The sequence below is a fragment of the Pezoporus flaviventris genome, unplaced genomic scaffold (genome assembly GCF_033815535.1).
Source record: "Pezoporus flaviventris isolate CSIRO_AGI_PZ_B2104156 unplaced genomic scaffold, CSIRO_AGI_Pfla_v1 ptg000066l, whole genome shotgun sequence".
Taxonomy (NCBI): Eukaryota; Metazoa; Chordata; class Aves; order Psittaciformes; family Psittacidae; genus Pezoporus; species Pezoporus flaviventris.
This window is the reverse complement of record NW_026892614.1, coordinates 20,867,840-20,895,002: the sequence shown is the minus strand read 5'-3', so window position 1 is coordinate 20,895,002 and position 27,163 is coordinate 20,867,840. Positions and strand designations below refer to the sequence as shown.

The window sequence follows — 27,163 nt, the reverse complement described above, 5'->3', positions numbered from 1 at the left end:
GAAAAAAAAAAAAAAAAGGGACAAAATAATAAAGACTGTATAAATAATAAAATATCTGGCACTTTCTAATTTCTGTGTACTTCGGTTTTCCTGGTTAATGCCTTTTTAATGTTTTGTTTGTGCAATGAGCTTTTTAATAAAACATTTAATGAGATTTTGTATATCATAAATATGACTAAATATTAGTAATGAAATAACGTTTGCTAACACAGTTCTTTTCAAAATGATTGCCAAACTGCAGTATTAAGGATGTTGAATGAAGAAATACCCCAAACATCCACACATACAGAATTATCACAGCATCTGTATGCCAAAAAGCTTACTTTCTTCAAAAATGCTCTTAATAAATATTTATAGTATTGGTGAATGCTGACAGAATAATAGTATGAGTCTTCATTTAGATGGAGACTAGTCTAAAAGACTTTAGTAAATGCTATCACAAAGCTGAAATACATTTTTGCCATGACAAATTAGCTTTAACGCAAAACTAACTCCAGATGGCACTGTCGTCTTACATGAGATAGTGACAACTGAAATGGTGAAAATTTGTTGGAGAAATTTTCCACCTGGCTCACTGCAGCTTTCCTAAAAATCACACAGTGAGAAGATGCCTTTTTGGTTACACAGCAACACTGCTATTATATGAATTGTGTGTTTGACAGCTGGTGCTGACAGCTTTAAATGATAAAGCTCAGTTTTCAAATCGCTTTAAGACTAGTTCACAATCAGAAAAAAGATTTAAAGATTGAAAGAAAATTTAAAGGTATTAGCAAGTGTGCATATATGGAAGGAGGACAATGCAAATAATTTCTCCTTATTTCATATTTGAAAAATTGATTTACAGAACTTTAATAATTGATGATATTGGTAATTTAATGAATAGCGGAAAGTAGTATTTTAGCTTCTCCAGGAAATTTAGGAGTGAGAGCACAGGGGAATTAGCTGCATACGTGCATGTGTGTGTGATAGTCTGCACCAGCAGCTGGAGTAGGGCTGCAGCCTCAGGAGCTGGTATGGGATCCAGGGGCCAGGTACTGGCAGACTGGGTGTTAAAGTCCAGCTGTTGTTAAGGATCCACCTTATATACACATACACACACATGCATAGATATAAAAACTCTCTACTGGACGTCCATTCTGTCCAGCCAGAGAGGGAAGCAGGATGAAGCCATTGGCACTATCTGCGTTTGTGTGAGTGTTCTAGGTATGTCATCAGCATGGCTGGCAATGTATATATGTATGTATGCAGTGTGTATGTGTTCTGTGTGCATGTGCCTGCTGGGACTACATCTCTAGCATCACTCATGGTTGGACGTGGAATGGCAGCCGACTTGCCTCGGGCTGTTTGATCCAGTGTGATAAATTTTCCTCTAGCATAATTAAGATCATAAGGAGAAACAAATATGAGACATTTATGTAATTTCTAAGATACTGACTAGTATTCTAATGGCTTTTAATGTGTGTTGGTTCGGGTTTTTCTTTTTTTTGTTTGTTGGTTTGGTTTGGGTTTTGTGTCCTTTTATTTTTTTTCCCTTGTCCCTTAACAAAAAATGCTAAGAGAATCTACGAAAAAAAGAAAACCTTTAATTTCTGTGTCCCCTGCCTGGCTTGAATACAAGACTAGGAAAGACCCTGGCCTTAGGGTCTTTCCTAGTCTTGCCTCCTGCCTAAATTCTTCTGCTAGTAGTACAGAAGTAATATATATCCTAAAACAGGCCTTTTTTTATTTTTCTTTTTTTTTCTCTTGTCAGTGCATCTTAAACTATCAGCAAGTGTGTCTGTCTGGTTTCAGGAGAAATTCTGTGTTTGGATGTACTTTGTCAAGGCATTGTGCTTTTACATTACACTTCATCAGTCTATGACTGTAGAAGCAGTCATACTTCTGTAGCTGCTCTAGATCCCTACTTAAAAGTTAAGCCCTAGGAAACTCAGGTGAGTTTTGCAGTGTATTCTTTGATTTCCTTATAAATTGTGAACTAAAGATACAGAATTATGCAATCAAACTTAATTTCTATAAACCACAGAACAAAGAGCTTTATTGCTTAATTATTTCACTCAAGTAGTGAATAAAAGAAAAAAACATATGGTTGTGGCTTGTAGCAATACAACTTTTTTTAATCGTTAACAAGATGTATTTGAATAAATAAATACGTTGACCTACCTTTGCTTTCATTTTTCTCCATTTCTTTCAGTTCCTGAACAAAGAGAGACTCACTCTCTTCAAGTGGCCAACTATTATACAGCACCAATGCTTGTATGATATACTTATGAGACTGAAAGAAAATGCAGCATGTTAACACACTGAAGACATAAAAATTATAGTAAGTATTCAAAAGTTCTGTAGGTTAGTAACCTATCAGCTACTGAGCTCAGCAAATAAAACAAATAATTTACAAGCTTGCACATTATAGTATTGACAAGAATCTTAAAAAAATAGTGCTAATTCCACAGATTTTAATGTAATTCCTGTGACATTAAACAATTACTCATGTTTATCAAGCAAAACTAAACTGGGCTATACAGCCTCAGGCTGCACTGGGGAGATTTAGACTGGATATTAGGCACAATTTCTTTACCAAGAAGGTTGTCAAGCATTAGAACAGGCTGTCCAGGAAAGTGGTGGAGTCACCATTCCTGGAGGTATCTAAAAGACAAGTTATAGGATCATAGAATCATAGAATCGTTAGGGCTGGAAAGGACCTTAAGATCATCTAGTTCCAACCCCCCTGCCGTGGGCACGGACACCTTACGTTAAATCATATCACCCAAGGCCTCTTCCAACCTGGTCTTGAACACTGCCAGGGATGGAGCATTCACAATCTCCCTGGGCAACCCATTCCAGTGCCTCACCACCCTAACAGGAAAGAATTTCCTCCTTATATCCAATCTAAACTTCCCCTGTTTCAGTTTTAACCCACTACCCCTTGTCCTGTCACTATAGTCCCTAATGAAGAGTCCCTCTCCAGCATTCCTATAGGCCCCCTTCAGATACTGGAAGGCTGCTATGAGGTCTCCACGCAGCCTTCTCTTCTCCAGGCTCAACAAACCCAACTTCCTCAGCCTATCTTCATACAGGAGGTGCTCCAGTCCCCTGATCATCCTCGTGGCCCTCCTCTGGACTTGCTCCAACAGTTCCATGTCCTTTTTATGTTGAGGACACCAGAACTGCACACAATGCTCCAGGTGAGGTCTCACAAGAGCAGAGTAGAGGGTCAGGATCACCTCCTTCTACCTGCTGGTCACGCTCCTTTTGATGCAGCCCAGGATATGGTTGGCTTTGTGGGCTGCAAGCGCACACTGCAGCCGGCTCATGTTCATTTTCTCATCAACCAACACCCCCAAGTCCTTCTCTGCAGGGCTGCTCTGAATCTCTTCTCTGCCCAACCTGTAGCTGTGCCTGGGATTGCTCCGACACAGGTGTAGGACCTTGCAGTTGGCATGGTTAAACTTCATGAGGTTGGCATCAGCCCACCTCACAAGCATGTCCCTCTGGATGGCATTCCTTCCCTCCAGCGTATCAACTGAACCACACAGCTTGGTGTCATCGGCAAACTTGCTGAGGGTGCACTCAATTCCACTGTCTGTGTCAGCGACAAAGATGTTAAACAAGATGTTGATGTGGTACTTGGGAACATGGTTTAGTGGTGGCCTTGGCATTGCCGGGTTAATGGTTGGACTTGATAATTTTACAGGTCTTTTACAACCTAAAAATTTCTATTACTGTATTCCTTTAAGATTTCCATGTAACTTCCCTATGTATGCCATGTGCAAAACCCAGAAACTTTTGTCTTTGATTTTAAGACCTACTACAGTCCTTTGAGCCCTAGCACTCAATAATGTCTTAATTTGAAGTAGAGGTGACAGGGTCCATGGGTTTTTTATACTTATTATTTATTATTTATATTTATATTTATCTGCACTGAACAGGAAATGATTCCCTTTAAAATTTGTTTTCCAAATTCTAAAGCCATTTCTGACTCAAAGGAACATTGGAATGTATTTCTCTTTTTTTCTTATTTTTTATTTTTGAATATATTGATTTGAATGCATTGTTGCACTTGAACTCAATTATCAGGCAAATCACAGTAGGGAAACAGTGACAGAGAAACAAGAACTGCTTTAGAAAATAAATGCTGTTTTTTTTTTTTCTAAGATAGACAAATATTACTATATGATGGCAAAAAAAATCCACACTTTTGACATCCCTCTCTGAGAAACTTGGCTCAAGTAGCAGCAATTCTGTGTGTGTTACTAAAGCCTTCAGCTGACTGGCAATAGGCGTTTCTCTATTAAAACTATTAAAGATAGCCTTCTCTTACATCAAATTTCACAGAAAATGCATATTGAAGCATCAGAAGTTTAACTTAATTTCTGGTAGCTTTTGGCCCTTAGCTGAAAATTATGCTATACTTGACTTGGATTTGGCAAATGAAGACCATTTAAAGACTGAATGTATCACCTTGATTTGAAACCAAAAATGACCCCTTCTTATTTGTTTACCCACACATGTACATTATCCCTCAGGATACCAGATCTTCATTTTACCAAAAGAATTATTAATACCCCTTAATTGCTTTTTTGTTTTTGTTTTGTTGTTGTTTTGATTTAGTTTGGTTTTTTTCCCCAAAATCCCAGTAATTTGGAATCTCTTACTTCTTGCGGACTTCCATCCTTGTTTTGAAAGGTTTCCAAGACAGAAGATTCATCTTCTAATGTAGGTGGACCTTCTCGTACATGTCCTGCCTTCAAAGAAGTTTTGGTGTCCTTTGAAGATGAATTATGAACTTTTTTTTTGGATCCTTTCACTTCTGATTCCTTCCTTGTACTACTTTGACTAATCTTGCTTGCTGCAAGATTAAATATGTCAGTGTTAATTTCCAGAAATACTACGAAATGTTGGTATGAGGTAAAAGGATACCACAGCCACTATTCACACAAGTCACACATAGTCAATAATGCTCACAAGGGTCCAATTGGAATTGCTTATTTCAAATACTATCCTGATTTTATTCTGCATGCAAATCACAAATCTCTTCAAAGTAAACGATGAGAAATTTGGAAAACTGCATATATAACTGCTGTTACTGTTTATAAAGTGTACAATTTTACCCCCTTCAAGCCCCACACTACTTTCCTGCACTAACCATGACAGCACTATGCTATATACTACGTAATACAGATACCTTTGTGCTCTCAATGACAGGGTCTCTGTGTAACTAATCTAATTTAATAAGTTGTGTATGCCTGTGGAAGGAGGGGAGAGGTGCATTGGCCACAGTTCTGGCAACTCCTACCCTTACAGAAGTCACTGATGTCAACTTGGCACAAAGATCATAGCTGACTGAAGTTTAGAAAAAGCCAGTCTTGCAAGGAGCTATAGAACTATTTGTGGCCTGTAATTTATAAAGGTATATCAATGTCTCCTAAGGAAAGTATATAGGGAATAACTGAAACCAGGAATGTGCTAAAGAAGGGCTATCATGGAAGTATTAATCCAGAAAGTGTATATTTGTGTTCACTTCTAATGCCACTGAAATCTTTTTGACTTCACTGAGGACAAGAAGCTTTCACTCTTCCCAAGGTATACTGAAGAAGCCAAGGATGATACTGTACCATGACAGGACTTCAAAAGAAAAACGTAGTTTCATGTGTTTTGACAAAGCATCCAGGAGTTAACAGGAGCTGACAGGACCTAGCAGACCAGATTCAGCAAAATTTACTGGTGGTGTGTCAGTGTATAAATGCCAAATAAAATGTAAAGTGTGCCACTAGAAACTCAAAGGGAGTTACAAAATATTGTTTCTTATGGAAGTCAAATGTCACGGATAACTTGCTATCTCATCTTTCCTCTGTATAAGACAGTGCTCCCTTTTTCCTAAGAAAACCAGAAGTCAGCAAATGAAAACAGGAACCTTTGCATAAATGCTTTCTTCAAGATACCTTAAATTCCTAATCCCACGCTATGAGCTGCTCTTCTGCATGACATTCAGAATGTTCTTTTCTATCTCTGTGAAAACGTGCTGCAAAGAAATAATTCGGATTCCAAATGGAAGAATAACGCTACACACAGACATTTTCCAAACAGGTAACTTGCCTTTAGGCAACCATTTGCAATATTTGCATCAAGGTTTCTAGTCAGGAAGGATCTTCAATGCCTGCTTGAGCACTGTTATCAAGGAACAGTGCAAATGATTTACAAAACGGTAGCTTTAGAGAAGTGAATCCAAGTAGATGTACTCCCTCTTGTAGTCAAGAGAGGTGAGCTCCCCTCCAGAAGGTCAGATGTCTGGGCTTTGGGAGCTGTGTGCTGCTGTCTGAAAGAGCCTACCTCTACCTATCAAGGTACGTGGGTTTCAAGGGAGGCTGTATTTCTTCAGCTATGATCAGCCTTCACTGTCCTTTTCCTCTCTCTCTCCTAAACCTGAAGAGCTTAAGAATTAAAAAATTCTACAATGTTTTGCCCAGAGGACGATTTTGCCATGAAGATAGTTCAGAATGGTGAAATCCTCCATAAGGATTCTACTTAACAACCCATCCATAATCATTCTGCTTTCCGTGCTGCAAAGATGACTTGGAGAAGTTCCCATCAAACATTCAAAATAATAGTTCTAGCAATTGTCACCAGGTGGTGCTGTGATACCAAATTACTTTTCTTGCTACATACATAAATATCCATTCCTGTTTTTCCTAAGCAAAGCTCTGATTAGAAGGAACGACCATCTATCTGTGGTTCCAGATTCAAACTCAAGATTTCTGAACATGATTTTTATGCTTCGACACTGGATCGTACCAGATTGCTACTATGGAAAATAAAAGGATTATGAGCATCCTCTTCCCCATCTGTGCTTACAGGACTGCTGCGCTTGTACCAATAAAATGAGTTGTACTTGCAACATGTTAATATGTAACTCCTTTATTGACAAGCGAATGTTACAGGTCCATGTCATTGGCTGCACCTCAGAGAGGTAAATATATTCAAAATCAAGTGGTTTAATGCATTTTTTTTTAGCTATAAAAGAATTTAGAAACCATCTGTGACTGTAGGTGAATTAACAGGTTATGGGTGGGAAAGGGGAATAATGTTTTATTGGTGATACTTGCACAATAAGGTCACTTAATGTCACTTCTGGCAACACAGTGATCAATTCTATGAGAGACAGAACGCGCGATTCTGAATAAATCTCAAATGTGAAGATTGCCTTTCCTAAATAACAATTTTGGTGCTGATGGTATAGCCATTTCTGATTATTCCTGTTCTGTGAAAACACACTTGTTTAGAGAACAACTAGCTGCTAACAGTATCAATCTTGTATTGAGTGTCAGTTTTACAAATCCCCACCTGAACTTGGCATTGGCATTTATGGAGGTCCCTATCTTGTTATTGTACTGGCCATAATTTCCTGCTGCTGTTCACAACAGCAGAGGAACATGAAACATGTTTTTACAACACCATAAATTGCACCTGCAGACATTCAGCAGGCTGGGTAATATGATGCTGTCATATTGGTCATACTGAATACATTCAATCTTTTCATTTAGTTTGGATGCTCTGAAAAATCTGGAATACCTACACAAAATGTCTGCTTTGTAACACACAAGATACCTCATATAGGAAAAGAATTTCAATATTAAGGCCACTTGGTCTAGTATTGTAAAAATAATAGTAATAGTAAAAAAACCAACAAATTGTGATCGCCATTCTTTGCAAATGAAAACTTTCTATACACTCACACTTAAATGGAATCAGAATATTTGTTTCACCTTCAAATACAGTCTAAAACCATAAAACTTATCTTACAGGCTCCACTGCTGAATACAAACCTTAAACAATAACCTTTCTACTTTCAATCAGCTTAATGTAACAGGTATTTCATTGAATGATTCACAGTGGATTAAAGTAACTTTAAATTACCAGAAATTATTTGTATCATAGCACATAAGACTAAGAGATAGAAGTCTAAGTGTATGTCTGATTTCTTAGGATATTTTGTAAAGTTCTTCTTGTCTATGCCCTCTGCTAGTCTGGCAAAGTCAAAATGTCCCTCTTATGTATTCTGACCCATTCTCCCTCTTCCAGCATCTGTTGGAACACATTTATATTCTCTTTCACCTTATCATGTTTCAGACTGTGATCTTTGCCAACAAGTCAGTTTCATGAAAGAAACTTTCTCCACTTGAGTGAGGGTAATGTGGCAATTTATTTCAAGAACTGTGATGCTGACCCTAATCTGAGCTATTTCACAGCCTTCCTGCTGCTATTTCCATCAGTCTACTAATAAGCTTATTAATCCATTCCCACATTCCAAAACCAGTACCCAAACCAGCTATTGATTATCTTGGTAACTAGGACAAAATTATGACAGCTTATCCTTGAGTTCCTTTAAAACCACAACACTGTCATCTAATGAAAGATTTTAAGAGCATGGTCTCCACAGTATTTAATTTTGCATTTCTGGTTATAAGATGCAGTTGAGACAAAACTCAAGATGCTTCATAAACATGATTAGATTATTAGAAATGATACAAAAAATTGGAAATTTAGATGAGACATTTTTTCTAAAGGATGCTAGAAAACTACACAGTTCAAAATAGTGGTGATGAGCACATTAAATATGCTATTTTGGGCTCTACTGAAGCAATACAATGCAGTATTTGAAGAATTTGTCTTTGCCTCCAGTTCTGAATACACTCAAACAGGCAGAAACTCACAGATCTACAAAAGATTTATTGTATAAAAGTCTTCATGAAAGGACTGAAGACTTTAATGTCTTACAACATTGATGTATAGTGGTGTCCATGGAGAGTACAGTAGCTGACTTGTTTGCTTCTAAACAACTGCTTTACTTAAGCAAACTTGTAATGCTGATGAGTAATATAATTTTCAAAATGAAACCCCACAGGTATAGTGAAAAATTAAAAATAGTACACTGTCTTACAAATAAAATGGAAACAGCTTAAGAAGTGTACAGAAAACAGGGAAACAAACTAAAATTATGAAAGAAGTTAAGATGGCATGGCAGTAGCATCTGCAATCTATTACATAAAAGATGGTACTTCACTTTTGTTAAAGATTACTCAAATACCACAGGGACATTTATTGAAAACGTGCCTAAGAATTATGTACCTCATTCAGCTGTATTTATTGGTCCTGAATAGTAAAATTAAACAGCACTTCAAAATCCAGTGCAATCAACTGCCCAAGAGTACTTTCATATGACAAAATTTTCATTCCTGTTTTAGCTTCTTTAAAAAGCAGCAAAAGTTAAGGCTTTTGCTTTAGCCCCAACTTTACCAAACAACAAAAATGCCAGCAGCAAACAGCTTATACTGTCTGATGGTAGCTCCTGAGTACCGAGTTCATTAGAACTAACTTCTGAAAGCCTGAAGTGAAGCACGAAAGAGGATGTCCGGATAACCTAACTCTGCCGTCTGGCGTGCGCAAGAAGTTACCTCACTACATCAGAGGGGGATGATGGCAGAGTATTGCTACAGTCTCAAGCTGAAGGATCTCTCCATGAAGTCCAGTTGTAAACATACCTCCTTAGTTGGACAGATTATCCAAGGAAACTAGATTATTTGTGTATCATGAAATAAAAACCCCAAACTTGAGCCTTCTCTACTAATTGATACCACAGGGTCACAGGAGGCTGAGCAAGGCTGGAAGACACCTCTGGAGATAATTTAATTCAATTCCATTGCTAAAATGCAGGGTCATATAGGGCAGGATGCTCATGGCCATATCCAGATGGGTTTTGATTATCTCCAAAGATGAAGACTCCAAAACCTCTCTGGGCAAACTGTTCCCTGAGAGTAAAAATAAAAACCCTAACAAAACCACAAACCAAGCAACCTCCACCCTCCAAATCAGCTTTTCTCATCCTTAAATTTATTTTCTATTATTCAGGTTTTGCCCATTTCCTCTTGTCATGTCACTGGATTCCACTGAAAAGAGTTTGACTTAATTTTCTTTACCTCCTTGCCCCTTAGCCCAGTATTTACATGCTGTGAGGCTTAGATGTAAAGTAGATTCAGACTGTTAACTTGCTGAACTACAGAGAGTCAGTTTTAATTGGTGCTAGGCTTGATTTTTCTTAGCTACAATCACAAGTTTCAAAGTACATTGAGAAAACACATGAATTTTAGCATACTTATGAAAGGTGACCTTTGAACACACACTGGTTCTCACCTTCAACAAGAGCTGAGCTGACAAGACTGCAATGTAATAAATAGCAATTAAAAAACAAAGAAACAAGAAAAACTTTGAGCAAAAACCTTCTCAGATCCAAATGTTCAGCCAAAAATGATTATTTGCTGTAACTTTCAAATAAATTTGTCTCAAAAGAAATCTTGTTTAATTCAAGTGTTCCCATAACTTTTTCTCAGTATTTCAGTTACTATCACAAAGAACTGACAATAGTATAATAGCAAAATGGGCATTTACGCCCCTTATGCCAACTTTGCAAGTCTAGGGAAAGTAGCTCTTCCTTCAGTGTCTTGTATGAATATCGTTGTGAAACCACAGCGGAGCTACAGTCAAAACAGCAGAGTTTTTCTTAGGGATAATTATTATATAATTTATTAAGTGTATTTTTTCCTTGTACTCTGGGCCTCATATGCTGGATGACAAGCAAATAAAACGTGTGCTGCTGCTAAAAGGAGTGGTGCTCAGGACAGTGCATTTAAACCGTAAGGCTTTAAACCTGTGAATTACCTACCATGTTCCACGGTATGGGCATCTGTTTCCTAAGAGCCAAAAATTTTTGAACCTTAAGATCAAACAAAGGCAAGCTCTTGAAAAATGAAACTTACTTCAATTCTCAAGGACAAGACAAGCATACGCATAAAAATTTAAAAAACTGAGAAGCTACTTCAATTATCCGCAAAGTCTTCAGTCAGTTATAAAAGACGATCAAAAGACAGAGGAAGAAAACAAGGCTGGACACCTTATTTCAGTCAGTCCTTTCAGTACCTTTCCTCATTGCTGAGGACGAAGGACTCCTGTTCATTGCTTAAAAATTAATCTGATTTCACTCAATCACAAAGCAATTAAGGATTCACGGAAAAAGCAGAAAAAAAAGTATTTTCTATGATTATCTAAACATACTGTAACAGTGCATACCCCTCAGTTAATAAAATTATCAAATACAGAATACAATACTTACATTGAGAACTCAAAAGCATTTCATTACTCAAGAAATTAAAAGCAGGGATGACTGCCTGTCCCTTTCCCGTGACACTCAAAATTTCCACTTCATTATCTAGGACTTGTAGTTTAATGAACACATCTGATTTAGAGGTTTGTACCTGCACTGTAGCAATATGTGATGCTGTGGCTTTTACTGAATACCTGAAGAGGAAGAAAAAAATTATAGCAATATAACCAACTATCCAACTATGCCAGAACATTCTTTCTTAGGAAAGTGCCTAAATGTTGTGCTGACCTGGAAGTAAGACTTGAGTTTGTGGTCAATTGTTTTCCCACAATCTGGTGGGCTAAACTTCCTGTAGTAAAGTTGAGTGAAGTGAATTTATGATAAAACTAAGTGCTGCTGCAAAAAAATAGTATGGTCTTGCCATTTCTTTTGTCACTGCCTTACCTAATAACCACATGTATATTTTCCCTCCCGTGGTTTTACTGTTTGTTGAAAAACATGGTTAGCCAGATTAGGGAACTATTCCAATTAAATAATCCATTAATTAGAAATATTAGTACAAATTGTCAGGAGTCAAAGGAAAATATTCTAGAATTAAACTTCAAAATATGTATGTGCAATCAGCTTTAAGCACGGGGCCTGTTTTACTGCAGTGTGCAGTCTTTTATGTAAAAGTAAGTAAATTGATTTCGTCAGAGTCAGTTCTGAACTCAAGCTCAGCCATAAGAAACTGATTTTAATATTTTAATAAACTCTAATAAACTAAAAAAGACTAATAAAAATTAAATCACATTTTTATTAAATACATTCTCCTAAAAGAATTAGCATGCTAAAATAAAATCTATATAAATTTTTCCACCAACACCGCAAGATGGAAATTGGTCTAATATATCAGAAAAGAAAGTGGTTTATTTCTGTATTATTTAAAGCTTTATCTGAACACTGAAAAAAAAATAAAATAATAAATCAAACTCCATGTCTCCTCCACACCTGCAAAATCTTGATTTTAATACATTTAATCCCCCAGAGTACTATGGAGTTTCAGTAATTGACATATGGATAAGATCTCAAGATTGAACTTAGAAAAATGCAAAATACTGTTATTATGATTTTAAAGTTACAGCCTGTGTACTTCATACCTGTTCTTCATTAGGCAGTGGCAATATTTCAGAAAATAAGAAATATTAAATTTCATATTGCACATTGATGGCCCCCAAAATTCTGATATTTGCCTTACAATCCTCCCCTTCTAAGAAAGAGAACATACTTTTCTGACAGGTATGGTCCATATAAAAAGCAGAATTTAATCATTCTTCTCTCAGTATTTACCTGAACATTAAGTGCTTGTTATTGGGTATGTAATACTCTTTAATTTCTTTAATAGAATAGATATTATTTACAGCATCACGAGAGAGAAATGGGAGCGGAGTGTGAGAACCAATGAGCCGGAGCCTCCATCTTCCAGCTGCCACAGGTAGGTCACCAGTCCATGCTTCAGCCATAAATGTGTATCCTTTCTGAAAGGATCGTAAGTATAGCATTAAATATCAGGATATTAATCTCATTTTTATGAAAATGTTGATTTAAGAAAAAAATCTGTATTATTTAAAAATTAAATAGTTAATTAAAAATGAAGCACAATTAATAACCCTGATGCAGATTTGTCTGCTCTTTACAAATCCCAATATGAGGAATATGGGGAACAAGAATACAATTATATTTGATTTTATTTTGTATTTGAAAAAAAGAACAGGCAATGTATTTCATTACTTGAAAGGCAGGGGCATGAAAAAGGGATATGGTGAGTGCAATATCAGTTGCACTATAACAGGGGAACTCCGGATTAAGTCCCTTCCTCAAGTTCTCTAAGTTAGCCATACTAACGTGCTATTTCAAACAGAAAATTTCATATTCCACCCAAGAAATAGTCCAGATGAAAATTCTTCGACAGGTTTTCTCTCTTGGCAGTGTTTGAAATTTCAGTTAAAGGAAATCAGTACTTACCAGTAAAAAAGCTTTGCTGAAAAAAAATTATAATAACTAGTCTATGATTCTATGGTTGTGATTTCAGGAGTATGCAATAATGCAGGGTTGTGGCTTCAGTACTACTGAAAATTTAGAATGAAAGTAAAAGAAATTATTCAAGATTCCAATTTGTGCAGTTGTAACTGCAAGGCACTTCACACCCTTTACTCATTACAAGGTAATGGTAACCATTCAGTTATGAGTCAGAAGAACTCACTTATTTAAATAAGTTAGTTAAGCATACATTTAAGTCCCCCCTGTTCATAACAAGTACACACAAAAATTGAAAGGAATCTAGGCAGATACTAAAATAATTTCTGACAGCAGAGCAAAGTACTTTATGTTGTATACCTGTTTATAAAGATAACATTATGCAATATTAATGTTCACTACAAATAAGCAGAAAAATTTGACTGAAGATAAAAAAAATGTTTGAGTGGGCACTTTCTGAATACTGTAAGGAATAAGCACAGTAACTGAATTTTGCAGGTGTTAGGAACACTGAGTAATCATCAGTCACTACTGTTAAGTTAGGAAACAGATCTAGAGAACACCATCAGATTAAAGTCTCTTTCTCAAAAACCTGTGAAAGGTTTCATTACCTAACGGTAATGAAGATAAAGTTGTTACAATTGGTAAACTTGTTACCAATTGTAGGTAACAAGTAAACTTGTTACAATTCAGTATCTAGAATCAGAAAGGGTTGTTATCTAATGTGCCACTTACAGTAACTTTCTAGTAAAAATTATTTCCATATGTCCTTCTACGACTAATCAAGACAAATAACTGATCAGCGTCCTGATCAGTGTCCAGAATTTGACTTATATTTTCTAGACTAAATACGTTGTTAATGATGATTTCTTAAATTCTTATCCTGTTAGCCAGCTGAAGCTTGAGAAATACTTATCTCTATCCTTTCTACAATCTGTTCAAAAAGCATATATATATGAATAACAAAGAAAATAGAATTAAAAAAAAGAAAACATAACAAAGAAAACACCAAACAAAACCCAACACCCCCCTCCCCAAAATCCCCAACCTCCCCCAAAAAACCCAAACAAACGACTCAAAGCACAAAACCAGAACCAAACAACTGTATCAGCAGTAAATAAAATTACCACGGAAGAAGAAAAAATTAATGCCAAAAATTTCCAAATAATGCAAAGCAAATAGTTCCTGTCTAGATCATAATGTCTGCAGAAAGAAGGTAGACATTATTGCTAGTGTGCAAATTTTATCCTTATTGTCAGTCATTCTGAAATGAACTTATAATGTGTTCCAGGAGCATCTCTGCAGCAGAATAACAATATCTGTTGATAGGATTTTCTCTTAGCTCTGTTGTAAATAGCTGATACACAGTTTTGAAGCAGAACAACTAACTATTCTGTAATAATACTGACGTTTAGGAATTCAAGCATACTGCATAATTTCTTGCTTGATGTACTGTATTGTTGACTATTTTCACAAAATACTGTTAAAAAGACAGGTAAAATAATACCACTGTATTTTTCTTTCATTATAATTTCATAGCGTCATGTCAAAACATCAATAGAGCTCTCAACAGCTTTTGCAGGTTCACTGAAACACTGAAATATTTACAACTAGGAAAACCAAGCTAAATTGTACAGTATAAGGTTATGTTCTTAACGAGAAACTCAGTAGCAGTGGTTAAGAAATGTAATTAGAAGAGTTAAAAAAATACAGCATACCTGCACAATTCTGTTTTAATACTCTTAAACTAAAATCACTTTTTTACTGATATTAACCACATTTAATATTATAAAACATAAATTTAAGTTTAAAGAATAATAACATCTGCTTTAAGAGGGGTATTCCTCAATAAGGAAGGATAGGAATAAAATAAAAGGGGCCATTATCATTAGTTAATGACAGAATGACTGAACCTATCAGCAGTATTCAGGAAAAAAAAAATGGAATGTACCAGGTGGGGTAATGCATAACAAAATAAACATTTCCAATACTAAAACTACTGTACTGCACGAAGAGTTGGTAAGGTCTTATCTGGAATATTGCAATAGTTTTGCCATCTTTAGCCAAGAAAGATATGTGTTAATGGGAGGAGGTCTGAGAAAGAATTAGTAAAATCAGTGAAATTGAAAACCTGTCTTGCAAAGCAGAACTAGACAGTTCTACCCTGCTAAGCAGGACAGATTCTGATTATGAAATCTGAAGTAAATCTGGTTGTGATTGCTCTTTCCATAACCCATCACTTTCTTTAAAAGCAGTAAGTAATGTTCACCACTGAAATTTCTTTAAGCATCCTGCCACTTGCCACTGTCGAATGTTGAATTTTCCTGTCTGGTGGAATCTACACCCCACCTCTAAGGATCCCAAATTAGTTTTGAGAGCAACCCTTCTTATTTAAGTCTATTCCCCCAGCAGTAGCAGACACATTCAGCTAATATTCCCTATAAACACTAGATAAGGCAAGTTCATTCTAGTGAAAAAAAAAGAAATTTCTGATGAAATTGGAAGTGACAAAAGAAAGACAAGAAAACTGCTCCTACAGTGTTAGACTGTAAATGACATCAATTCTTTGTTACTGACAGATGAGACTGAGAAGGCTAAAATGTGAACATGTCTTCGCTAAAAGATCAAACTGCGAAGACGTGGCTAGAATAGTTAATATTAGTGGTAATATTACAGAAGTCAGAGGTAGGCCAGAATAGGAAGAGAAGTAGTAAATGATTATACAGATAAAACAAGGGTTTGGATTAGTTAGCCTCATGAACTTCTGAACTGTCTGAAGGATATTTAATTAACAGATTAAATGAATCACAAATCTCTTAAATTTAGTTATGTTAAATTATGTTTGATATCTGATGGAGGACAGATAAGGCTCTGGAAGAGTACAGAACTGCAGTGCTGTATTTTTTTTAGATGGACAAAGCTGTCTAGAAAATTAACAGCATAGCTCCGATGGCTGAAAACATAACGAAGTAACTAACAAAACTCCTTGCAACCCCCTCAACATAGCAAAAAGTCTGAAAAAGCAAGTTCTATCAAACCAATCAAGCTTCCTTCTGTAGGAAAGCACACTATAGGAAAGGAGGAGACACCTGATCTCTTTGATCATTCATCCAAGCCTACGGAAATGATGTCATAATGAAGAAACTAGGGTGCCTGTTGGAAATCACATCCAGAAAGTACATATTCAAGGCTCCTTTTCAAAGAGCAGGATGCAGTCACTGAGATTTCAAAGATCTAACCTGATTCCATCCAACATTTGTATTAATAATGTGGATGGTGAAATGGAGAACATACATGTTTAATTAGCTGATACCACTAACTAAGGAGGATTGTAACTTTAGATAAGGGAAAATAAGAATTTGAGATTATTTTAAACCAGTGAAATGATCTGAAAAAAACAGCATTAAAATCACTGGTGAAATACACTATATTTAGTCAAGAATAACAAACTACAGGATTCTTCAGGAAAGCACCTAGCATTACATGACTCAACAATGGTGTTGTACAATAAGACAAGCATCATAGCTGGACATATTAGCATAAGTAAAGCCCCAAAACATGTAAGCTTGTCATTCCTTACTCATTTGTATGGCCACAAGTTAATCCTTGAGGCAAAGTTTAGTGTGCTCAGTGTTGGGCATAATAAACAAGAAAAAAGCCAACAGCAATTAGAAAGAGTCCAGAGGAGGGAGTAATCAAGAGTGCAGAATACATAACTCGCAAGGAAAGACTCAGCAAACTATCTTCTTTAGTCTAAACATGAAAAGGCAGGAGGACAGGAAGCTGTGATGACACTTTAAAAATACAGTTATGCTTTTAAAAGCAAACTACACTAATGCATCTGAGGTAACACACAGGTTTTGAGGGGGAGCACATTTATATTGCCAACAGCACAGGGAAGTTGGATGATGTTCCTCCATTTAGCATTAGTAAAAAACATTAAAGAAAATTAAGGTTATTCCTTCACTGTAAAAGGTTTAGCACAGATGCAGATCAGTGACAGTCTCTGTTCAAACTCGATAAAAAATAAGGGCCACTTCTAAGTAGAACATTATGATATAGCTAAAAATGTCCTCAGAATTAGGTTAATTGTTATTATTTTTAAAATTATACTTTTCACAATGACACTTTGTATTTACCTTATTTTTGGGATAAACACAAGGTGCCACTTTGAAAAAGACATGGGGCATTTCCTCCAGTGTGTCATTATCAACAACATGAAGTCTAAAGGAAGGGATAGTGGTATACACCTTTGGCACTATAAGCATGTCTTCTGGAACAAAAAATATTTCTCTAAAAAAAAAAAAAAAAATTATAATTACTTCACAAATAAAATCACTTGTGTAGTGTAACACAAAGTAAAAGCATGTATTTGAAATGGACTTCTGTAAAATTACATTTTGGAAGCAGGTTAGTGAAAAACCACAGTGTATCTCTACTACTTCCTTGTAATAGTTCCATAGGGCTGTATGAAACTCACCTAAAAAGCATAAACCATGTATTTGGTGGCTGATCGGTGTACGATCCATTATAGTCAGCAAAAGACATCTTACACCATTCATCTTCATAACATGGAAACTTTTCGATTGACTTACAGTTTCTTTTAAACATTTCTCTGGAAAGCATAAATCAATATAAATATTTGAATCTAAGCTGGAGGGCATATATATTTTGACTTTAATTTATGCTAAGCATGAAGAACACTGCTTCATGCATGAATGTAAAATAATATAAAATGTGTTACTAAAATTCCTCTAGTAGCTGTTCACTCTCAAAAAATAACTCAGGTAGGAATCAGCACTTTAATATCTAATGGCTCATAATGGCCAATACTTACAAATATTTCTATCAGCCAGTCTAACCATAAATACAACTATATTGAATAGCCCAAAATATTATGGCTCCTAGGAAACTTTACTTTCCTTCTTTTTTAAATTATTTAATAAATATCAGTTAGAACCTCCATTTATGTGTATTAAGCTGTCATCTTAAAGCTGTGGCATCATTAGGAGATCAAAAACCCCTTTATTTAATTTTAAAATTGTTTTGAACAAGAAAGGAATAAAACCAAACTGAAATAAATTTAAAATGGAATAAAAGACACTCCTTTCTCACAGGAAGGAACCTAAGACTGTAAATTCAGAAGTTATTTGTAAGGCAAATAAGCTCAGAGGTGTTATGATGTTCTGCAAAGTTAGAGCTACCCTCACTGGCACCTGACACCATGAATTTTTATTTAGCACATGCAGTATCAAAAATTAATGTTTCTCTGGACAAAGCAATGTGAAGACCAGCTACAGCATTTACTGGCATATGAACAGGTTGCTGGGTGAAGGATAGAAGATGGTTAACAGGTCTCACTCCACCTTTTGGCTCTTTCCAGTGATTTTCTCTGGAGATTGAGTGAAAATATTCCTACACAGAGGTGAAGGAAAGCATATCCTTTTCCCTGCCATTCCTTCTGTCTTGCATTATTCTTTAACTACCTGATTTCTGCACTAAACAGTATTGTTTACTAAATATGTGTTTTGTGCTATCTTTTAATTGCTCTAATTCAAAGTTTGGTTTATATGGTTTATGTAAAAGAGCTTAAAGAAATCTCACAACATCCATTTTTGGTGATAGCTGTCTTTTGTGTCAACTATGAACATATTCAAATTGTTCTATTGCAATTGTTCTAGATTTGGACAATGCTACTTTGATGTTCATTTATACCTATATAGTTATTGGAATTACAGAAACAATCTCCACATTCATGTTTTTAGCAGTGGTAATAGCTGACCTTGATATTTAATTAAGGTGAGTCACACAGTGGATGCAAGTACTGCCAGAAGTCATTTAAAGCAGAAGAGTTTGAAATTTTAGACATGAAGCCTGGCAACGGTTCCTTACATTACTGATAAAGAGCACACAGGCAGAAAAAGCCCCCCAAACACCTCAGATCTTTAATTCATTGAAAATGATAGTGGGAAAAACATGATGAGCTTACATGGGATGCATAATGAGAAACAGTTGGTAACCCTAGCACAAACTGAAGTTTTAGGACTTTTAAACTGGTATCTGTGCTGTAAAATAATATTGCTTCTGGCATCCAGAAAGCCTGGGGTCAGAAAATGGGAAAACTTCCCCTAATAGTGAGCTTCTGAAACTCCTGCATGTGACTTTATTGGCCATGGTACTAGCTTGTTATATCAAATGTAAGTCTGTTGGCAGTTAAAATATGAAAATCACATTAGTATGGTTTTAACACTGAAATGCATCCCCAGGGGCAATGCCTACGAATCAGACCCATAAGTTTTAGAAGTCTGAAGGTAGACTGAAAACAGGATTAGAAAACAGATTAGAAACACTAAAAAGTGAAATAAAATTACACCCCATATGAGTGTTCCTGAAATTGCTGATTATGAGGAGTAAGGATTTATACCCACAGCTAGTAATTATTGCTAGTTCTCACTCCTCACCCCTGGCAGAACTAATCTACTGCTAGATCAGTTGTGCAACACTTGCAGTGAGATTTTTTGAAGGACTTAATGAAAATACATGATTCCTCAAGTGTGTCATGCTTGCAAATGACCTAACAATGTTGAAATCAGACCTGCTATCTTGCAAAAGTTGTAATTAAATACCAATGAAAGCATCTTCCTAGAAATACATCTATCAAGCAAGTACTACAAACAAATCTACTGATCTTATAAACTGTGGTATAATTACACAGTATAGCTACCTCCTTCCTAATGTCAACTAGGACTCCTTAACAGATAGCGTGAATCAAAACGCTTCTTTAAATCAACTGGTTAGCTGTTTAGCTAAGAAATCAGCATCAGATTTATACTTCTGAAACAGCCTTTATGATATTAAAAAATTAAATACTGGAGAAAGGTAACAGTTCAGTTCGAGCTGTAGGAAAAAAGCCTGTAACACACATACTTGTTACAATTAGATTTGCTACAGTTTTACTCATTTAGGCCGCACAGAAGAAAGCACAGGATGTTTCCACTGAAAACAAGAGTTTTGTAATTTTAAAACTAGTAATGCTCTTACCATATTTATTTTGTGAATCAGCAATTTATAGCAATTCTATGGTATTGCTTGCAATAAAATGATTTATTTCATGATTACCTTAACAACATTACAGCACACTGTTCAAAATTTAACTCAATAGCAGTCCACAGGTTTTGCAATGTTTCTTTGACATTAGTGTTTTCTTTAGTACCTGTAAATAATAAAATAAGTTAGAAAATAAAGTATCTAACTTTTTTATTGTTCTAAATATACTCCTACCAAATACTTGTGAAAAATGCCACTCTTACAAGTAAATTGCCTTATGAATCACTATTTTTTATTTGGAATTTTACAGAAGTCTCACAGAGCTGAAAACTAATTTCTCCTTTGACAGAGGAAATGTTATTCATCATCACCTTTGTACTTTTTGGCACTCTTACAGCTGCAAAAATGATGTGGCCAGTATTTTCTCCGATTTACAGTTTTTTCACTGTAACATGTTGTAGTGATATGACATGATCTCTGTCCTTGGAGAAGATACTGTTCACATCCCAGCAGCTTTCATTTGCAGATACTATGAAGAAGTAGGTATGTGCCTAGGCAGTCTGTGTAGATAAAAAGAAAAGAATTGGGCAACTCCAGTAGGTAATCCATCCCACCCAGGTTTGATACCTCTCAGATGACACAATGTGTCATCTCAAGCTGTCTACTTCTATCCACATGACACAAATGAAGACTGGACAACTAATTTAGACCTACTGTTTAACTTTTCAAGACTGAAGTTAGGAGGAATCCTTCTTTATTGCATGACAGAAACTGATGGAGAAAAAAGAAAAAACAGAAAAGAAAAAAAGAAGGGGGTAGAGTAATAACCCTTTACTGCAATAACAAGTAAAAAAATATATACATATAACGGGGAAAAGGGAGAAAAGAATAGACTGACTGAAAAAAAAACCAACACAATAAAGCAGTGTGAAGATAAAATCAGAATTAAAGGATTAAAGGTAATAAAAATATTAAGAAATCAGAAGAAGACAGTCACAGACAATGGAAGAAAAGACTTGTGATGCTCACATAGTGTTTAAATGACAAAAGGCTAAAAACTAAACTTCAAAATAATAGCTTCTGGCCTCTGGGATTTGTAGGAATCAGTACTCCTACTGGAAGTTTACAAAAATTTCTATGTAAGTAAAAATAGAGGGCACTAGACTACTTAGAAGGAAAGCTTAAGCAAGACTGGGCTACAGGTGATAGTTTGGAGAGAGGCAGCATGAGATTTACTAATGAGGAGATGAATTTACAAAAGATAGCTTGAAGAGATCATCTGCTGCAGGTTAAATATATAGGTGAAAGAACTCGAGCAATGATGGTAAATCAAGCAGCATCCAGAATGGGGATGGCTTACTAAAGAGGGAATGTGTATCTCACAATTGAGCAGTTTTCTTGGTCACAATCCTCAGATATTCATATACTGTGAGGCTAGAAGGAAATGCTTATCTAACTTCCTGTGTAACAGTCCCATAACATATCAATTGCTATTTCATCATATATAAATGACTAATCCTCTCCAAATTTGATGAGTAACTGTTTGGTTTTAAAGTTTTCAGTAGTACAACACAAATTCTGGTTTATTCCAATAAATACCTTACCCTCTTTAAAATTTTAGTTTAATACCTACAAAAATCTAGGGAGGGTTGTCTTTCCTCTACTTTTTAGTACCATATGTGCCAACTAAGTCATCAGTTGGCACATATGCACCTAACCCTCTAAGTATAAGAGATCAGTGATTCAATTGTAACATGCGTTATATACATATACATTATATTTCAGTTCATTTTAACTAGACATTAATTAGTAACAAAATCTTTACAGTAAATATCTGAATAAGATGAAGTATGAAACATTTTTTAAAAGGCATTTTTAAAGGACACACCTGGTTTTCTGCTGTTCAATACTTTCCTAACATAGGTCCCTCTCCAGATGGCTTGAATTTTAAGAGCTGCTGCTGCTTCTTCTGAAGTGGGAATTTGGCTCTGCCAACTACCAAGGGTATTCTTCAGATAAGTCTCTGAAAGAAGGAGAGGAGAATGAGCAACATCAATAAAGCTGGAAGTCTTGTAGCTGCCTGCAATGAAGTTAAAAAGGAAAAAAAAACCAAAAGCACAAAACAAGAGCACTATATATCAGAAACAGAGAGGTTTCTGCATAAAACTTTCAGATATGATGAAGACATCAGTTTTGAAATTTTGTGCTTATCATAAAATTAGACGAAATATACTCCGTAATTACACAAAGTCAGAATGCAACTACTGTGCTAATTCCAAATACCAAATCATTGAATTCTTACTTCTCTTTTCAGACAGCTATTGCAGTGCACTTTTTAAAATCAGGTCTCCAAATGTAATTTCAAAATATCCTTTCAAACATGAGCCAACAGGATTTGATACATTAAAGCCTGACTCTGAATACAGTTTAAAAGTTTCACAAGATTTTAAGTCTGTCTAGCAATTTCATTAAGTAATAATTTAAATACCAATGATGAAAACATTGCGTTCAACCTTTGCTAAGGAGCAAAGATAAGATCTATAATGAAGTGAGAGTTCATCTGACTGCAACTTTCTGTTATCAAGGAGTTTTGGAGTAGAACAGAAATTAGTAGGTTCTGACAGGTTAGTAATGAGCTCTTTGAAGGCATCCTGGCCTAGAATTAGCATCCTGGCAGCCATCAGCAACAGGGTTTAGAGGGAGGGTGTGGAAGCACTACAAGAAGCCAGAGTCAGGGAGCCAGTTCGGAACTGCAGAGATACAGAGATACAGAACATGGGCTGTGAGGCAGAGTGAAAGGAACAAAACAGTGCTCCAAAAGTATGCACCAACAAACAAAAGGAGAAAAATGAGAAATCTGCTGGAATAACTCAGACAACATTGCAAACCACCTTAAGAAAAAATATTTCTGTCATTAGCCAGTAGATGACACATTTCAATCTAATCACTTTAATTGACTTTTATTAAATGTGGCTGTGCTCCCAACTATCATTCCTCATTATTGTTTCATTTCCAAACCTCAGAAAACCTATTTAATACTTAGTGACTCTGAAATGTTACACAAGACCACTGTGACAACAGATTAGAACTCAACAATATGAATAGCACAACCACTTTTATAAAATGGAAGCATATAATCACAGAATAATATAGGCTGGAGGGGACTACTGAAGGTCATCTGGTCCAATGCCACATCCAAACCAGGATCAACTTAGACAAGTTGCTCACGTTCTGAAGTAAATATTTACTTAAGTAAATGTTAAATTGTTTCTGAATACACAAATTTAATAATTTTGATGCAGTGTCACACAGAAATGTATTTATTCATAGGAACTGTCAAAAATTATCCCAGATCAGGCTGAAAACCAGAAATGCTGAATGTTTTGTGAAATTTTATGTTCCTAAAGTCTTAGTTCCTTTTTTCTTCTAACTTTTTAAAACAATGCCATAAGAACAAAAAAAATTTTTCTTTGTAACATACAAGTTAAAATAATGAGGTCAAAATTAAATATTCTGATCTTTAAAGGGTTTTTTTGACTTAATGTGTCTTAATATTTTGGCTTATAAACAGAGAAGTACCTTACTGTGGAATGTTTTAGATGAACAAATATTAGAAGATATACTAGAAGATATCTTCATATATATATATATGAATATATTTATATAATATATAAATATATGTGAATATATTATATAATACTAGAAGATGCTTCAAATTTGACATTATAACTGAAAACTTATTCTTCAAAAATTTTTGACATTTGTTACTCATTAAACAGAAGATACCCTGCTAATAATAGTTCTCAAAGCAGCCTAGCAATACTTTGTTCACAATGAAATCAGCCGCAGTTTTTCTTGTAACAGTGTGGATGAATCTGCTGTAGGCAAAGTAACATGATGCTTTTTTTTTCCCCCAGAAAGATCTATTTTGCTGGAGAGGCACTTTAAATATTCAACCAAATAATGGCAAACTTTCCCTCACCCTTTACTGGAACTCAAGTTCAACTACAAAGTGCAAGAAACAAATATCCAGAATTATCTCTCCAGTCACACAAACCAACTATATCATCACTGCTCTTAACCTACATTTCTGGAAGAAAGAGAAATTTGTTCTGGAAAACAAGAGGGCAGGAACAGGAGTTATCAAATACGGTTTACACGGACAAAACAAGCTTAAGAGCTCACAGCTTGACTTTCAGATAACATTAAAGAAGGTTTTAACAGAATTGCACACAAAAGTCACTCTACTTCCAACTTCAAAGTTGGAATTTATCCATGTGTCGTGGTTTAAACCCAGTCAGGTAACTCGTTCGCTCACTTCCCCCCCTTTCTTGTCCTCCCCCTGCTCCCGGAGGGACAGAGAGGAGAATCGAAAAGAATGCAACTCCCACGGGTTGAGATAAGAACAGTTTAGTAACTAAGGTATAACACAAATCACTACTGCTACCACCAATGATAACAATGACAAAGGAAATAACAAGGGAAGAGAATACAACACCTCAGCACCAGCCGACCAATAACTCGCCCCCCTCAGCCCGACCAAGCACCAACCGATACCTCCTCCAACCCTGCAGTCTCCCAGCCCTTCCGGCTAACTCCCCGTTACATCCTGGGCATGACGTGCTGTGGTATGGAATACCTCTTTGGTCAGTTTGGGTCAGGTGTCCTGTCTCTGCTTCCTCCTGGCTTCCCCTCCTCCCTGGCAGAGCATGAGGCTCACAAAGTCCTTGGCCAAACCAAAACATCCTTGTTATCAGCTCTGTTCCCGAGCTGAAAGTCAAAACACTGCACTGCACCAGCTACCAAGAAGGAGAAAAATGACTGCTACTGCTGAACCCAGGACACCATGAGAAAGAAATGTACTCTTTGAATTGTGCCTAAATGACTGTCAAGTGCCCGAGACTCTTCAAAATCACTGCCACAGACCTCCAATGAGTTAATGAACTAAGTTGGCTCACTGTGTAGGTCCAGTGACACCAGGACAAGGTAAACAGAGGAAATGTTCAAAAGAGAAGAGGCAAGCAGTATTGATCTGTCAAGACTGTGTCCCCTCATCTTGTATATGCTTTCTTTCCCAGGAAGCATAACATATATCTGTAAATTCAGCATCTGATGACTGCCCAAAGTTTTGCAGGGTCCCTTTATCTACTCTCTTCCCAGAAGATCATAGATGACCCATGCCATGCAGAAGAACCCAGCTTCAGAAAACTTCCACCTTTTTGTCACGTGTTCACATGGCATGGTCTTCCACTTGCTTCTCATGGTTCATGTGCTAATTACTTCATTGAATGGATGGTATTTGGCAGACAAATAAAGGTGATTACATCATCTTTGGAGTGGTTTCTCAGAAATTCTACCAGGCATGATTCCTAACTGTAGTACATCACAGTATCCTTGCCCTCAGTAAATCCTGAGATGAATTAAGCACACAGTGTAAAATGAATATGCTAGTATAAAATCAAGGTGGCATTTCATGAAAAGCTCGATTTGACCTAATCGACTCTCAGACACAAACAACAAGATTTCATTCATCTGTTACAGCAATCTGATGACTGTTAAGTCCCAAAGGGTTATAATTCAAGTCTTAAAAAGATCTCGGCAACTAACCTGACAATGCAGTACTAACATAGGCCAGGCAAATCAGGTGATGCCAGTCCTTCTAGGCTTTCCTTATAATGCATTTTTAAGCTGTTTTTACCTGCTATCTGTCTAATTTTTTCTTGACACTTCACTTGATTTATGCTGGTTTGAGTGCAGCTGTCTCTATTTCTTTAGAGTTCAGTGATGGGACTTGAACAAAAGCATACATTTATTCCAAAGCAACCTTTATTAAGTAGGGCAAGACATACATCCAAGGTCAATAAAGCCAAAGGAAAAAAATCACAGTCCAGTTTGACAGGAAGCTCTTATAAGATTAAGATTTTTTTTTTAAGTCTGGAAAAGCAACTAAATTAAAAAGAGATACTGGACACTGGAGGAAATTAAACTGAAACAGAACCTTCCTCCTTTATGTATTTATTCCACCTTTTTGATTCATTCCTCAAATTCTGAAAAATATTCTGCCACAGTGGATCTCATAATTCAGTAATATACATGAGGTCTTTGCTACAACTTGTCAAATGTGCTAATTATTCAAATCTAATTAAATAATGTCTTTCCTTCAATTGCTGACAAGTATTTAAGGGTTTTGGGGGGAACACAGAAATCAGTAGCACAGTCATCTTCAAAAATGTGACTGGTGCTGGGGACTTCCAGTGGTGTGACAAATGTCAACATACTGACCCTTATACCCTTGCCATAGGATATAATTCTGTGAAAAATACAATGAGTTCTGCAGTCATTCTGGCTGATCCTTTATCTCCAATATCTCACAGGCAAACAGCCTTCAGAAAAGAGGGGATTTGGAAGAAAGTACTCATTAAAGAGTAAGATACAAGTATACGTGCTTTCTTAAGAAACAAGAGTATTACATCATTTTGTCAGTAAAGCTATTTGTGTAAATTCTAATGAAGTTTTTTTATACTTTTTTTTTTTTAAAGTGGACTAATGAAATGAAATTAGTATCATTCTGATTCACCAAGGAGAAAGACTTCATACTGTAAGTTCATAATGGCAGAAGGAAAAGCTAGGTCACCCTGAATGGACTTTAAATGGTGATGATGTACCTTCCTGCCAATTTTTCAGATAAATTCTTCTGTAATAACATCAAATCATATACATAAACCTTCTATTAATAAATTAAAATATTAATAGATATTAATAGACTAAAAAGTTACTTAAACTGCAAAATAACACTCTTAAAATGGAAAAGAGCTATATATTTGGATGGCAGGGAAATTTAATTTTAAATGCTTACATCTCCAGCCTGCATGCAAAATGAGGCAAAGAACCTATGGGATGAGAATTATGCCTGCTTACAACAAATCTGACTTTCCAGTACCTCCTCCC

The 27,163-nt window shown here is 35.9% G+C and overlaps 1 protein-coding gene across 3 annotated transcripts in view; it reads right to left on the bottom strand.

Moving 5' to 3' along the window:
• Nucleotides 1-27,163, bottom strand: part of ADGB (androglobin) — a 114,090-nt gene that overhangs the window by 19,897 nt on the left and 67,030 nt on the right. For all 3 annotated transcript variants that reach the window (XM_061471485.1, XM_061471484.1, XM_061471486.1), the window contains exons 22-29: nt 22,104-22,238; nt 20,288-20,381; nt 17,649-17,783; nt 17,308-17,461; nt 12,482-12,669; nt 11,162-11,346; nt 4,653-4,846; nt 2,161-2,272 (exon numbers count right to left, since the gene is read on the bottom strand). In XM_061471485.1, coding sequence (XP_061327469.1) covers nt 2,161-2,272; nt 4,653-4,846; nt 11,162-11,346; nt 12,482-12,669; nt 17,308-17,461; nt 17,649-17,783; nt 20,288-20,381; nt 22,104-22,238 — 1,197 coding nt within the window. The remainder of the gene's footprint in view (nt 1-2,160; nt 2,273-4,652; nt 4,847-11,161; nt 11,347-12,481; nt 12,670-17,307; nt 17,462-17,648; nt 17,784-20,287; nt 20,382-22,103; nt 22,239-27,163) is intronic.